The sequence below is a fragment of the Strigops habroptila genome, chromosome 10, assembly GCF_004027225.2.
Source record: "Strigops habroptila isolate Jane chromosome 10, bStrHab1.2.pri, whole genome shotgun sequence".
NCBI lineage: Eukaryota > Metazoa > Chordata > Aves > Psittaciformes > Psittacidae > Strigops > Strigops habroptila.
Window position 1 is genome coordinate 240,336 of NC_046359.1, and position 16,700 is coordinate 257,035.

The following is a 16,700-nucleotide window of genomic DNA, read 5'->3' on the forward strand; positions in this document are numbered from 1 at the left end:
TCATGACGCACATTTTTTCTAAAGAGGAAGTCTTTTGTACTAACTGCTCACACTGTCCTGCTGTTTCTTTTGCAAAGCAAGTAGAAAAGGCATGGTGAGTTGCCAAGGAACTATTACCTCAAGGGAAAATAAAACCTCGGGCATTTTGAACTACTGTGCATTTTCAGTAAAAACCTATTCCATGCTAAAAGAGACCCAAATAAGAGGACCTACAATCTCATCAAGGCTTATTCATATACCTGTTTCATCAACTAACAAAAGTAGAATATGAAGAATTGCATCCAACTTGCCTGAAACAACTTTTGCATCATTAACTAAAACTGCACTGAATTTGGCCCTATGATTTAGCAACCTAGTTGTCAAGGTGACTTTTTTAGGCATGCCATGGTGAGGCAACCCTAGTGTATCACTTTGTTATTTTCCCGCTAAGTTTGGGCTTGGGGGTGTGGTGAATGGGTTACAGTCAAGGGATGTTTTAATTGTGCTTCCCGACTGCTTTTATGTAATTCCCACCAAAAAAAAAAAAAAAAGTTAGTGGGAAGCTTAACTTTGTATTTTCTGACGAAGAACGCCTCAAGGGGCACATTTTTTTCAGAAGCTTAAACAATAATGTGTAAATTGCACGTATTTGCACTGCTGACACTGGGAAAGATGAATGTGCTTTCTGGCTCAGACTAGGACAAATGCTTTCCTCTGTGCTGGAAGTTCACAGTCTTTATGAACTTGCTTCCCGACACCAGTCTTTGTTCAAACCTGGTTTTCTGGTAAAATGTATCTATTATATCTTAAAAACACCAGTGTGCCACAGTAAGTTTAATACACTGCTCCCATTTGTTGCTTTTGTCTGCATGTCTGCTTAAGCAGAAAGTGCTTGAAGCCAAGAATAATGATTAATCCATTGATGATCTAAGGAATACAATGTTTAAGCACTTGCAGTGCCTTTAATACATGTCCATCTTTTAATATGTGTCCATCTTATGAAAATAAATCAATGTATTTAATTCTGGTCTAGTATATAAATTATTTTCAAGGTGTTGTCCTCCCTTTGTAATAATTTTTAATCTAGTGTAATTCAGAAGGCATCAACACTTCACTAATTTACAAATATGAAAGCCAACGGAAAATTAAGAGAAATGCTGCTCAATATAAATTGGAATTTATGCTATGTCCCCACACAAAAATCAACTTTTAGAGGGATGTCTTACTATAATCTCAATAGAAAGAGGTAAATAAAAGGGACATTCCTTGGCTCTTGATATTCCCAAATTTGTTAAAAGGAAGGGGTAATGTATGTACTGTATCAAAGAAGATATCCCAGAATTAATCGCCAGACTATTTTCAAAGCAGCATGTAATAGATGCTCACAGGGAATGGAATTCTCTAGTGTATATTCTGACATTTAACTTGAAACCTTGTTTAGAAGAACTGCCCACGGGTTCTAACACCATTGACTGTTTTCCTAGATCATACCTTCCTGCATTTTGGTTGCCATCACTGTTAGTAAAGAGTATTTAAAACACAACGGTTTCTCATGAATGGACTCACATTCTGTTGAAGATTTGAGAGCAAAAGAAAAATTCAGTCTTTTCTCCTGTTTCTTTCCTCCTTTTTTGGATGGGGAATAATTAGAGCTAAAAAAAAAAAGGCTAGAAAGTCACATCTCTTCCAGGAACGAAGCATTCTGAAATTCCCTATTTCTCTTTCTGTGTTTATCTGGCAGACCCCCAGATTCTGTCACAAGTATTTACGCCGAGCAGGTCCTCACTCACAGCTTAATCCAAAGCCTGTTGAAGTCAGTGGGAACTTTTCCCTTGACCTCAGGGGGAATCGACTCTTCTTGTGTAAGCAGAGCAGTTTCAAATTATTTCCACTGCTGATTGCAGTTTAAGTACTAGTTGAAATCAGAAACCTGTCCTGAGATCCAACACTACAGCTAAGTTGATGATGTCTTAAATTACTATTATAGTCTTTTAGTTGGGTTTAAAGAAGCTTAATTAGTAACAGCTGCCAGAAAAACAACAGATAAATGACTTTTTTCTTCTCTACTGAGAGTAAAGAAATTAAGAACAACTGGACAATTGCTTCTAAAGACTACGTCATTAATAACCGTCACTGGAGACAACATAATGATTCTTCTTGTCTTTTGAAATGTTTATGTCAAGAATACAATAAAATTTAGCCATTATAACTCTGGAAAAAATCCTTAGTTTTTATCCAGAGATTGTTTTTAATGTAGAGGAAGTTCTTCTGATAAAGGGACAAAATTTGGAGAGTAACTTAATAGACACTGTTCTTACTGACTTCCGTAGGAATTTGGGGTGTTTGAACCTTTCTGAATCTGAGAAAATTCAAATTTAAATCTGGAAAATTCAGATTTAAATCTTACTGACTATTGAATCAAGCAGTATTGGGAGCCATTCCAGGTGGACTAGAGCAAATTCAGCTCCATTTTCCTCATTAGCTTAATGGATGTCTGCATTCAAGTTCATAAAAAAAGAGATGGAAATAGAAGAAGAATGTAATGATTGTAAATTCATGGCTTTTAATGATTTAGGTTGTTCATCCTTATAATATTTAGTATAGTGGATGTTATCTCTACATACCCATTCTCACGTATGTGTGACACCTGAAAACAGTGCTCTGAAAAGTGCATTTCCAGTTAAATTGTTAAAATGTTTACAAAAATACTTGCTTGCAGTGTATGAACTCCAAGTTTTTGCATAATCTTTTCCACACCTATTTCCCTTTGATCTAACAATTTTCATTTTAATAAACTTCATGCTTTTTAATATTTTCAATTTTTTCCAATTTAATTTGTTTTCCTTCTCTATCTCCTTATACCTTCTTCCATTCTTTCCTCTTCTCACTACAATGACATCTCTTGCCATTTTTTCACTCTGTAGCAGTATTTACATTTCTCTTTATTATGTGATCCTGTCTCTGCCTCTTCAGCACCTCTCTGGCTTATCCATCCAGCCTTCTTCCATCACTTCTACCATTTTCCCAGCATCTTCCTTCTGAAATTCCCAACTCCTGAGATTTTCTGTATCTTCTTAATCACCCCACAGATGTCTGTCTTGTGCCTCATACACTCACCCTTCTTCCTCACTAGTGGTTAGGGTTTTGCACTCCTTTGTTTACCTGTCCCTTACATGCTAAGATGATGTGTGAAACTCCAGTTGCCTATTATTGAGCAAGAAGAAGGTGGAGGGGGAGTGCTGCATGCCTGTGAGGCAGAAAGATGACTAGGAAGCCATTGTTGTGGTCTGTGGACACAGTGCTGTTTCTTATTTCATCGTCCTTCAAAAAAACATGAAGCAATAAGGGCAGAGACAAGATGGAGAGGAAGCATGTTTTGCAAGGAGAGAAAGGACAGTACCCATACGAACACCCACTCCGAATATATAAACGCAGCAGCCTTTTATAGTACGATAATTTAACGATACACAAAGTAACTCTACTAATAGGTTAATATTTCTAGCAGCCTACTTTAAATGGGACTCTAGTGCTGCAGACTACCTTTTCATAGGAGGAGTTTGGGGTAGACATTGCTGCCTTCCCACGTCATTCAGCTAACATGTCTTGTCCATAAGTTGAGTGGCATATACCTCCCGCAAGAGAGAGGTCAGCCTTCACCGCAGTTCCATTGACTTCTCCACTGAGACTTCAAATAAAGATTCCCAGGCAGATGTTTAGAGTTATGATGTGATGATGGTAAAACCATGTCATTGAGAACCGGACTCCAATAGCTTAGGACATGAAAGAACCTGTATATTAGATCATTGCTTTAGGGACATATTTGAGCTGCTGAGTCAGTAACTCGAATTGGTCCACCAAATACTTCTAGTTTAATAAATTACTGACAATATTAATGTTGTGAAATTAAGAAGCAGCACTAACGTTCAACTGTCTGAATTTCCTTTTCTATTTGAAAAAATAAATAAGTATGTTCAGGATAGATTAGACAAAGTTTAGCTGCAGGAAGACGTTTCAACATCATAATGAAAATGGTGAACTTGAAAGGAATTACTGTATTTTTTTAATTAATCTTTCTGGATTATCAAAAAAGATCATTAAACTAAGTTCAGATGTTTTCTTAGAAGAGATTTATTTGGAATTTGTTCTTTAACCCTCTGCATCTCATGATTGCTCATTTCTAATTAAAATAATTTAAAATAGCAAAATACTAAAGTTAAATGGGAATGATAGCCAAACATCTTTAAACTTTGGGAATCTTGAGTATTTATACTTGCATTTGTATTTACATTATTTGAAATGGTTTCTCTCTGTCACTGTTCGTTGTAATAAATTTCAGAGATTAAGAGTGTATATAAATGGTCAGTAATTAACATTGCTAATAATGAGTAGATTTTGCATTTTTTTTTTACCTTAGAAGCACAGTAACCCTAATATATGCTATAATGCAACACTTCAAGCATGTAAGTAGTAGCAGCTCTCATGATTAGCTAGACTTTAAGGCTGAAAAATGAAGTGAGCCACAGGAACACAGGAGCAGCTACAATTCCTGTGCTGTGGGATCTGTCCTTTCCTCCTGTATCCTGGTCCACGGTCAAAGCTTGCTGCTCACTTCAGTAAGTCATGGGTGATTTCTTCTCACTAGCTGGAACTTGCTGTGGGTAAGCTACAGGCTCTTGCTGCAGTTTTTTCACTGGGAAATGCTGTCCTGTGCCTTTTTAACCACAGTCTTGGGGAGAGCGCTGTTGATAAAGGGGGAATTATGCTGCCGGCTATATGTGCACTTAAATCCCTCCTGGCAGTCAGGGCTGCAGTCAGGGCTACAGTCAGCAGGATTTTTTTGTATATTCACATAGAATGTAATGCTTAGAGAAGTACAATAAACAGTCTCCATGTCGTAACAAAACAGTACAGGAGATACCTCTCCAGAGGGTAGTACTGGTCCATATTTCCCAAACAGAAATGGAAAATAATGCTTAAAAATCATGAGGAGAAAAAAAAAAAAAAAAAAAATTAGAGGTAGGTTTGGGTTTTTTCTTTCTTTCTTTCTTATTTTTTTTTTTTTTTTTTTTGTTTAACATAGGGGTTTTGACTGACTTTGTTCTGTAATACAGCTTGTACTCTTTACGATGTTTTGAAAATTTTAATACAATTCAGGGAAATGACTGAATATATCTAGGTAATAAAAGCTTGGAGTTTGTTTGGGGTTTGTTTCTGCAAACATATATTAATCTCACTATTTTTCAAAATACATGTAAAATATAGATTTTTGATACTTTAAAAGCTATTTAGTGATTTCTCATTTAAGTAGGTATTAATATAGAGTTAAGTTGAATAACATTGGATTTAGAATCTAATTAAAATAACTTTACCATTAAATATTTGGAAGGGGGGGAAGGTGAGGGGAGAAGTGACAAGGAAGGGAGGGGAAGCAGGGCACAGAGGAAAGGAGAGTAGGAAAATTTTTATAATAGTAAGAATGAAGCACCAAAGTTTCACACAGGGTTAAATGGAAAATATTTTCTTTTCTCCTTGCATAGTTTTCTGTGACTTGTCAAACCCTGATTTCAAGTTAGGGAAGTAGACATTCCCTGTTTGTTTCCCCTTCTCCACAAAATTTTCCAGGTCATATGTAGTCATCATGAAGAAATACAACTTCAACTGTTTTTCTTATGCACTCTCTCTCAAATTAAAGAACATAGATATAACCATCCAACACATGCCTCATAGAACTAACACTAAAGAGTTACGTGAATTCGGTTCCTGAGGCTATGCTTTAGAATAGCTTACTATATCTTATTCTTACACAGAAAACGCATAAACTTTCACAAAGAACCTAAAAGATTTTAAAAAATTACGTGTGACTTGGGCTGTGACATTTTATAAGTGCATCCTACATACTCTTTAATTAGCCCTCTCTATTGGGAAATTCATGTTGCAGTACAAGTAGATGCAGTCTTGCTCCTATGACGAGAGTCACAACAGTGTTTAAAAAGAAATAAAGAAATAAAATAAATTGAAAACATATGCATCTAGCTCAGCTTTCACACTGACTTAAGCATGTTCAGATGGTGGACTAGGTCTTCTATTACAATTCTGAATTAAAGCTGTCTATAAAGTTTTGGTGTCTGTTTCTCCACTGCTGACTTCTTTCCCTTGTTCTCCAGCTGGTCTGTGGAAAGTCGCCACTGATACCTCTCCTAATCCCCCACAATCACAAAAAGTTATTTTCATTCCAGTATCATTCTCTTAATGTGGCTGTGCCTCCGCTTTTGATTTTTCACTGCTTCATTTATTTATTTATTTATCTATTTGTTATATTCTGCCTGCGAAAGGAAAAGAGAAGATACAAAGAAGAATTAGCCAGGAGGTCTGCAGAGGTGTGGATTCCTAAATCATCTTTTGGAAAAGCCCAGGTTTGGGTGAGGCAAATACATGTTAATCTAGTGGTTCCGAACTCTTTTTGGCTCACCTAGTGGTATTTCTTTGAGTTAAAAAAAAAAAAAAAAAGAAAAAAAAAGTTTTCTTTTTTAGTTGCTGTTTCTAACAAGGATGTTGTATCAGTGTCTGGTCAAGTTAGAGTAAAATATGGCAGCTTAACTGGAGGTTCTGCAGTTAGATGATCCAGTTTCAAGAGGAGCTCAGTGAGCTGGACATGGTCAGAAAGTAGCCACATAACAGTATGTATTGTGACATAAGCTTTCATTTCTCACCACACCCTCCTCAAGGTCCCAACCTTATTCACTGCTGGAAGTCTATACATATTACTGCAAGAATCACGATTATTTGTATAATTTGAGATGCTGCTTCACTGTGAACAATACCTGCAACCAGCGAAAAAGGGCGAACACATGGGGAAGGAGTTGAAGGCAGACAAAACACAATTTAAAGAAGCTGTAAAGAACTGGTTCCTACTGCTGCCACTGAGCTTTTTATATCGAAAAAAATTATCACTAGCTGCTGTATTTCAACTTCCCTATTGGCTTTTACTATGAGGAAGCCTGAGCTCAACAGGAGCACATCTTAAAAATAGAGAAGTGTTATAAATATAACACAAAAATCACAAGGGAAAATAATATCCTAATAATTCCAGGCTGGACACTGAGCATGTGGGCACTTTTTGTAATTTTGTCTTTAATGTCTCTGTCTGTCAGTTCCCTACTTGGAAAATAAGGGTAAGTCCATGTATTCACTGAAGGGTGCTATTGTCATTGAGCATTTAGATATTATGGTGAGGGTAATTTAAAATTTACTTTGAAAAGTTCAAGTTTTGGATTTTTTTTCTCAGATCACTTTTTAATGGAAAGCACTTTTTAAATATTAATTAATTTTTCTTGTACTGGCTGGGGCCTTATAGTCTGACGTGTGAGTTTAATAGTTACTCTGAATTCACACCACAGTCTGTCCTACTCAGTACAGTTTTCAAAGCACTCCTACTCATTCGGTTTGGGGAGCTGAAGGCTGCCAGACTAGATGTTACCTGTATCACTCCATGATGTGCTTCAGGCTCAAGAACCTGTCATATTTCTTGCTTGTCTTGTGGAACAGAGAGTATATGCTTGGGTAATTTATAACAATGCATATGCACAGGAAATGGAATTTAAGTTAAAAAGGCAGGTCAACTCTTCACGTAGTTTTGAACCAATATTCTCTTTTGTATATTTTATTGAAAAATAGAATTGCAAGAACTTTTCCTCATACCTTCAAAAGAATACTTTACAGTGCTGGCTTAAAACACTGCTATGTAACCCCTGTGGTTTCAGCCTGAACAAAAACAGTGAAAAGTTTTAGAAGAGCAACTGATAGCTACTTAATCTGAAACATAGCAGTATCTCCTTTTGTTTTTTCAGTCTCTTAAAAGCCAGAAAGGGTTTATACATCTGTACATTTACTGCTTTCACTCTACAACTGCAACTCTGCTCCTTCAACACTTTTTTGATTGAATGTTGCACTTAGTTTTAGCATCTAATTTCCATTCTGCTGGAGAAGTGTATTATTTTTTATTACATGGGAAAGAGCTAATTGATTATGATTAATGTGCAATGATTTCCACTTCTATGTGATCCTGTGATTTTGTTACCACTGGTGTGGTTTTTACAAAGAATGATGAATGAACTTCATAATGTTCACTTTGGTTCCAGTTCTGATAAGCATCCAAATATTTTGATGCTTACTCAAAACCTATCCAAAGTTTCCTAAGTTCTTGAGTCTGCAAAACTAGTCTGAACACTCAGGCAGAGAAGGGCTTTCCTCATGAGGTTTCCAGTTGTTCCACTAGTGGAACCTGATGGAAATACCATGAGATCAGCTTTTCTTCCAGTTGTTCCAAATCTTTAACATCTGGAAAGAAACCGGAAGTGAGAAATCCTGCCCAGAAGTCGTATTATAGGAAAAGTTTGGTTCTAAAAATAGATGAAGAATGACTGGTTTTTTAACTCCTCCAAACTGGTTAGTCCATGACTGAAAACAATCAAGAATCCAGAATGAGAGATGAATCAGGTAACTGATACATGAAATTACAGCCTACTCAACTGAAACCTTGGGATGGCCCTAACTATCAGTGCTACCTTCTTTAAATAACTCTGATTTCAGAGTTAGTCTTTTGAGAAGATGGGGGAGTTTAGCTGGTGTTGAACTTAGCATTGAAATGACTTGCAGTCACAAAGACACGTTTTTAGACAGGAGAATTGGATAGTTTAATGTGTTCTACCCTGTTGGTTGGTATCTAATGAGTTCAAAGTATACTTTGTAGAAATTAATGATCTCTTTGATGAAGTCCCTATTTTCACCACTTTTGACCTTCTGTTTACTGTGCTTCTTCCCCCATGCTTCATATCACACCAAGAATGATTAGCTCTCACTGCATATCCTCTGATTTTCTAAGCTCTTGCTTACAGGGTCTATCTTCCTGTTCAAATATCAGACACCACTCAGATCAGGCTACTGATAATTGTTAGTTGCTGATATCAACATCATCTCACAGGTTCTTTATGGCAATAGAATGCATGTATGTGAGCACTGCTCCCAAGTCCATTCATCTGAAGCTGGGAAAAAGTTCGGAGGTTCCTCTTCCGCTTGAGAGAAATCAAAGTTCAGGAAGCCTTTAGAGTGGGTAAGCAAGGACCTCCAGCATCCTCCCAACCTCACAGATCAGAAATGTGTGCAGAACACGAGTGGCAGCGTGCTCCAGCAGGCTAAGGTTTAGGACCCCTGGAGTGCTTGATAAAGTGTAAGGAGTTCAAATGGGCTTAAAAAAAGGACAGTGATTAAAAACTTGAAATGTTTCGTGAGAAACATCCAAATTAGTTTTCTGCCCAGTCTGTGCTTTGCTTGAGGTCACAGACTTTATAGAATTTTACAAAGTGCAGTGTGTGCAGACACTGTATATGCCATGCTCTCAGCACTTCATCAAAGACGTTTCATCTGGCTGAAAGCACACCATTTTAGCTGTTGGTAACCTCCCTGACAGGAAATATTTCATAACCTAAGATTTATGCACATGAAAGCACACAGCGAAAGTACCAATGAGGGCAAACATGTGAGTATGTGTTAGCCCCTGAACTTCCGCACATATGTGGTAAAAATATATTAGAGTTACAACTCACTTCATGATTGTTTTCAGGAGACAAAAAAATAAATTCAAGAATGCATAAGTCAGTGCAATCGTTTATAGGCAGTATCACCAATTATAGGCAGTATCACCAATTACTAACTTCGGTCAATATGGTCCTTCCAATTCCCTTGCCTCCCAAGTCTCTGGAAGCCCATACCTACTTGGTATTTGGTCAGGCATAGAAACTGTGTGCCGTTTCTCCCTGTCTACTGGATCAGCAGCTTCTACGAAGCATTCACTCACCCAGCATTCAGCCATCCCTGCCAAGCATGTACATGAACACACTGCATTAAGGACCACAGTGAAAACTGACTTGCTGCCTCTTCAGTCTATTAGTAATGGGAACCAGCACTGTCTGGATGGCATCTCAAACCTGAAGGGAAAACATCTCTCCAGAAAAAAAGAACTGAACAAAGAAAAGGACCTTCCTGCTCCAGTTCTCACCTCATCGACACCTGAAACAGAAAGGTAAGGCTTTTAATCTCTCCAGTAAGTAAAAGAAAGGAAAGAGGAGCTGTTTAGGGACTTTCTGTCAGAGTTAGTAGATAAGCCAAGTTCAGGCAGATCGTCCTCTGGACTGTGAAAAATGGCTTCTGCTGTGACCCAGCATGGGGCAAACAAGGCTGACAGGCTGGGCAGTCTGGAAGCTGATTAAGTAGTCTTCAGAGAGATAGAAGACCCTCAAAAAGGAAGAGCTGCAGGACTGTAAAGATAACTATATGAAAAAGCATAGTGAAACAGTCCTTGCCTGCTCTATCTCAACAGTCTGAAGTAACTCTTGAATTGAAAGAACTGGGAGCAGCAGTTCATATTAATTCTGCTACTGCACCTTTTAGATCAACACCCAGACTTTGATCCTCAAAACCAGCTTCTGGGAGCTCACCTTTGAACTTGCAGACTCAGCTGGGGGTATCTATCATGTTTTCTGCAAGATAGGAGAATGACTAGGCAGAAAGCCAGGAATGGTGGTAGGGTGCAAAGCCAACTTTTTTTTCCCTTGGACTTTTTGAGAATGCATATGATCTTGAATTTTCTTCACAAGTTTATAGCACTGCGCTATTTACTTTAAGCTTCCTTTTTATTGTTGTGCATCAAGTGTTTTCTCTTTTGCACTGTTACAGGCAATACAGTTTCATCATTTGTGCTGCTTTGGAAAATAAACACAGGTTTTCCTAAATGTAGTTGATACAATAAGGAGGAAAGTTTCAGAACAAAAGTTCCAAGAAAAATCATGTTTCTTAAACATTAAAATGAAATATCCAGACATAAAATATGATAGTTCATATTATCATTTCGTGAAATCTTCTTTAGCATTCTTATAAAATATTTCAGGAGGTTGTACAATGTTGCACAAAACATAAAGAAACCAACCTAACCCGTAAATTTAAAACAATATATAAACAAAGCCATAAAAATCAGGGCCTACAAAATTCATACAAAATATTTCACTAATCATCTCAGAATATTCATGAAACACTCTGGAATATTCCTAGAATATGCTACCTCTGTACCTAACAATATTCAGACACCATTGCTTGTAGTATAATAAAAATAAATGCAAAGCAACATTAGCACTACAGACACAGTAAGAACAGAATGAAAAGATCTGCTTGCCCTTGTGTTGGTATCACTCACTAGTTGTCCATACAAAGAACCTTTCACTGGTTGATTATAGCTCTTTCCCAGACTTTGGGAATTTTTTTTCTCTTACTCAAATCACGGCCTGCAATATTAACCTGAGAGGGGGGTTGTAAGGTAGCCTGCAGTCTCTCTGAGCCAGAGACGTTAAAATCACTGTAATTTACACACGCAAACTCTCACTCTTACTAAGCAGCAGCCACAAAAGTAGTCCCTCTCGACAACCCCGTACGAAGTTGTTTCACTGTTTCTTAAAGGCAGATGTGGCACAGCGAGCTGCTGCCGGATAATGATGGGCATTTTCTCATGAGCAGTTAGGCTGCTCTTCCCTGCTCTGCAGCTCTGAGACAGTCTCCAGCAACATGCTACTTCATCATCCAGAAAACCTGCACGGCACATTATTCTTACTGGACAGTACAGGCAGTGTTCGTATTGGGGATCCAGGAGCAGCAGTACTCCTGCTGTGAAGGGGAAAGCAGACTGATGATTGAGAAAGTATATGACAGCAAATTCAGAACAGGAGAATTAATCAAGAAACAGCTCAACAAAAGCATGACGGAAGAAAACTCCCATGATTTCTTTTTTCCGTTTTTTTTTTTTTTTTTTTTGCTTGACTCCCAGGTTTTGGAATTGCAGTCACCTCTACCTTCCAAGTAAGGAAGGAAGATGCAAGTTTCCAACATAGTCAGCAGAGATGCATTACACACGTATCAATCGTGACTGTCTGCATGAACAGCAGATTGACTTCTTCCAGATGCTCTTGACTTTCTGTGTACATCACACACATACACAATGGGTCCAATATGCCCAGGAGATATTGAGCTTTATCTTCAATTCATCTGCACATGTATAGTGAGCCAACACATTCTAAACGCACAAACTTTGCTGTGCTTGTGAGATAAATGCAATCTGTGTTTGTACGACAAACCCAGGTGGTGATAATTCATTTACTGCCCAAGCACAAACTGACTGTACCTAGTAGAATAAATTTGACGTGCATCAATACATCGGACTCATTGGAAATGCCGTATAAAGTTGATCTACACAGACTTTACCGAGAAATAGAGCGGATTGCTACAGAAAGCAGCGGGGCAGTTGACTGCAAGTCTTGGGGCAAAGCTGGCACTTTACCCTTCCCCATGCCTCCAGCAGTCCCTGGGGCTTCCCTGTGTGACCGCAGACCCAGAAGCAGGGTGGAAAGCAGTGCAATGCCTGCTCAGGATACAGAGCTCTTAACATGGAGGAAAAGCCAACTTGAGCAGCTGTGTACAAAGTCATCCATCCTGCCTTTCAGTTGCAGCTCGAAGCTGGCCTCTCGAAGCTGTGGTGAACACAGCAGGCCCAGCGTTTCCTGTGGCTATGTTCAGTGCCACAAAGTTACAGTGAAAGCGAGCCTACAGCTTATTGGTTTTAAAGACTGAAAATGAAAATTGACCAGAATGAGTGAATATTAATGTCCAGTATAAAGTTCATGATAAATTCAGTGGTTCATTTCTTTTCTTTTTTTTTTTAAATAGGAACTCTGTTTGCTCTTAACTGCTGTTGCATGCTGATAACTTCATTGAATGATTCCCCATGCCAAGTCCTCTCCCCCTCCATCCTTCCGAATCATGGCCAGCTCAGATCCAAGGACTACCATGAAAATTTTGGACTTCTTTTGTGACCTTGTGTTGTGCTGTATCTCCCCCTCTATCATTCCAGTGTTTTCCTACCTGGCGGTAGTGCAGTACCATGCTCTACAGATTTTAATTGAACAAAGCAACTCAGGATCATTAGCAAATGGTGCAAACTACCACCCTCCAAATTGCTACTCAGTCATGAAGTGTGGGCGGCACTGCGTGTGTGAGCAGCGTACAGCCTTGTGCACTTCAGAAAATGGGTCAGAGATGCATCACCTCCGCCTGCCTTATCTTCTATTCCGAGTGCCGTGCGTTGTGTGCATCAGGGAAAACCGGCACACTCTAGGTGCCTTGGGGTCTGTCTCAGCAACTCTGGGACACGGGGTGGTTTGTCTCCCGAAGGCACACAGGGCTGTGTGCCCTCACCTCTGCTGCCCGCAGTGTGGTGGGCACGCGTGATGTGTGTGTACCCCAGGGACCTGCTGCCCCTGGGATGCTGCGAGGTGCTTCGTGCCCAGGAGGCTGTGACCACCGAGGGGCATGGGATCCCTGCCATGGGATGTCCTCAGAGGTGGCCCGTGTGCTTTGGGCCGGGGTGTCCTGGTGCGGTTCTCTGCTTGAGGACCATGCACCCCTGGGTTAGCCCTTTACCAGTGGGCCGGGGCGTTGTGACCGGCCTGCGGTGCCGCCCGGGGAGCGCCCCTCCCGGGGCTGGCAGGCGGCGGGGTCCCGGTAGCCACCCCTCTCCCAGAGAGGGGCGCCGCTCCCGCGGAGTCGGTCCTGGGAGGAGAGCGCGGGGCCCTCCGGTGGCGGCGGCGGCTCGGCGGGTCCCGTCCTGCCCCCAGCGCGGCGGGTGGGGCCGGGCCAACCCTCCGGGCCGCTCCGGAGCCGCCGCCGCCGCCACCTGAGCCCCAGGCGCGGCGGGCGCGGAGACCGGCGGGCGCGGGCGGGGCGGTCCCAGCCCTCCGCGGGAGGCACCGACGTTCCCCCGGCTTGTGCCGAGAGAGGCAGGTCCCGGGGCGGGCATCGCGGCGGCGGGAGGAGGAGCGGAGCGGTGCTGTGCGGGGGGCGGGCGCGGTGGGCGAGCGGCGATGACCTTAGCGACGAGTCCGCGAGCGGCGGCGCGGGAAGAGAAGAAGAGGGAGGAGGAGGAGGATGGTTGCTGAGGCCCAGAGGAGCCGCCCAGTAATGTCACCATGTAAGTTTCAGCTCTTCCCTGCGCTCCGAGAGCGCCGGTCACCCCCGCGGCGAGCGGGCTCCTCCGTGGGATGAGAAACTTCGGCTGGGTAGGCAGGGTTCCCCCTTTCACCCTCCTTCTCCCTCCGTAGTAGGTGATGAGTAATGTCAGGTTTGAGCTGTGCAGATAGGTAGGGCTGAAGGAATGGGGAAACGAGAAGTTTCACGTCGGGAACTCGGAGGGCAGGGCAGGCAGGGCTCTGTCCCGTCCGGGCGCCGGGTCCGCCGGCGGCTGCCCCACCGGGTCCCCGGTGGCCGCTGCCTTTCTCAGACCACTGTAATCCCGCTTTTAGCACCGCTCTTATGAGCTTCCCCGTGCTTGGAGGCAAGTAGCGAAACCCTCGGGCCTGTTCGCCTCTCGCTGTGAATGCTGGCGCCCCGGCGCTCGCCCTGCTCGGCCTCCCGGCTCGGGACCGTGGGTGCTCACGTCGAGGAGGTCCGCCCAGCACAGGCGGCGTTCCCACCCCCCAGGTGCGGTGCCAGCAACAGTAGGGAGAAAGGGAGCGGGAGGGACGGACGGGCTCCACGAAACCTCCCCGGCCCCGCCGCTCCCCCTCAGGAGCACTGCGAAGAGGAGGAGGCAGCGCGGAGCTCCGCCGCCGTCGGGGGGCGAGGGGCGGGGGGGGGGGCGCCGCGGGAGGGTCGGTGGCTTGTCTATCCGCCCGCCCGCCCGTCCGCCCGCCGCCTGGCCCCGGGCACGCCACTGCCGTGGCCTCTGGGCGCCTTCCGCGATATGTTTCGCCCTTACTGACAGGTTCTCGTCGAAGGCAAGGCACTAAAGTTTGGGATTGGGCGTTTGGCCGGTGCGTTCGCAGCCAGGTGAGAGAGGGTACCTGTGGCTGGCCCCGAGGGAGTCACTGCAAGGGGAAGAGGGCAGGGTTTTCTGACAGCGCACGGTGCAGCAGGGGCAGAAATGAGGAGTTCCTAAAGACGTACTGCTGCAGTGCTACGGAGTTGCAGGCATCCAGCGGATTAGTTGTCTGCAACTGGGAAAAAGTTCATTTTGAAAGGAAAGCCAAGGGACCAAGATGGATCTGATACAGCTGGCACTGTTTAAATTAAAAGGCAGTGTTTTATTTTTTTCATCTCTTTCCGTAAGCATGAGGGTGTTTTCAGGGTTGACTGTAAGAATGATTAGCAACAAGTAATGCTTACCAAAATGAAGGCTTTAAGTGGCATTGTGTGATTAATCTTTCAAGACACTCGTGTACTATATTTTAAAGCAAGGGTTTCAAAGTTAAAATCGGCTGCTCTGTTAACCTGCAGGAGCTAAACTGTGAGTTGTAATCATCTTTATTTGTTGTAGTTCCCTTAAGAGTGATTAAGCTTAAAATATTTTTGTTTATAACCTATATGAGAAAAAAAAAGTTAAATTGATGTTATCTTTCTTTTAATTTTAAAGTGTTAGCAACATTTTTCCGTAATAGTTTTAGACATGTCAAAGACCAAAGAAAGTCATGTCAGTCTGCCTGAGGCAGAATTCACATCCTACTCCAGGGAACTTTGCCGAAGCTTTGAACACGGAAGATGGTGTATTCAAATATATGTTGCATGTTTTGAGACCATACAGTATACAAATGAAATGCCCCAGGACTGTTCACATTTCGTGTATATTTTCTTGCAGAGCTGTGTACTTTCTAAGAGGTGATGGTATTGTGTTAACTGGGTGCTGGCATGTAGAGTAAAAGGCTTAGTAGTTAGACATAGCAGGACTCTCGCTAATTTTAATCTTGAACTATGTCAAGTTATCCATTTATGGTTTAGATAAATTACATGTCTATTTTGCTCTTCTGGAATGAATCGTGAATAAGCTCGTTGTCTCCCTATGTTATAGGCAATGAAAGTAGCTGTGGACTTGACCGTGTTGAATTGGTAACTAGAGTGCATAGCCGGCATGTCACACAGTGTCTACAATGGAATAATGCAAGTCCATAGAAAAATTAGTAGCTCGTCTATGAGACTTCACAGAAAGTCACTTGCTAATTTTCCTACTTAAAAAAAAAGTGTAAAGTGGGATTGCTGTTGTAAGACTATATCTAAGTGAAATGGATGTAGTCCTACTGTAGGTGTCCTAATAGTCCCCAAATACATTGGGTAAAATGTTGGTTTGGTTCTTTGTTTGACAATCTACAATGATCTGTTCAGAACTGCTAGCATCTTACCAGCTGGGAACAGAACAGGGCTTTTTCATTTAAATTGAAATAAAATAGAGAAGAAAACCCACTATGAATAGCATTCAGCAATTTTAATGTATCCAGAGTTAAAGACTGAAGTAACCTCTCTGTGTTCTGAGATCTTTGATATGGACTGGTTTGCTTACTCTTGGTGTGGTTTAGTACATCACTGTGCTGGTACTTATTCTCTGTGCTATTGATGAATATTAAATCACAGAACACATCGTTTTAATACTATTTAAAATAGGAACAAGGACCAAAGGGGTGTCTTGAGCCATCAAGTCAGTGCTGTTACAGCAGGGGACCATATCATTCCTTGATAAATTCTAAACTAGCTCAGAACTGTTTGCCAATTTTTCTGTTTAATTATTCGTATGCTGTTTGGATTCAGGTCTAAATGTCAATTAACACTAATAATCAAGAAAATGAACCTTAAAATAAACA

At 41.6% G+C, this 16,700-nt stretch overlaps 1 protein-coding gene across 6 annotated transcripts in view; it reads left to right on the forward strand.

Moving 5' to 3' along the window:
• Positions 1-13,909: 13,909 nt before the first annotated feature.
• Positions 13,910-16,700, forward strand: part of ADGRG6 (adhesion G protein-coupled receptor G6) — a 111,985-nt gene continuing 109,194 nt past the window's right edge. For 5 of the 6 annotated variants that reach the window (XM_030499812.1, XM_030499815.1, XM_030499814.1 and 2 more), the window contains exon 1: positions 13,910-14,044. In XM_030499812.1, coding sequence (XP_030355672.1) covers positions 14,043-14,044 — 2 coding nt within the window. In that variant the 5' untranslated portion in view covers positions 13,910-14,042. Of the gene's footprint in view, positions 14,045-14,833; positions 14,902-16,700 lie in introns of those variants that run through there. The other variant, XM_030499811.1, reaches the window with a different exon arrangement.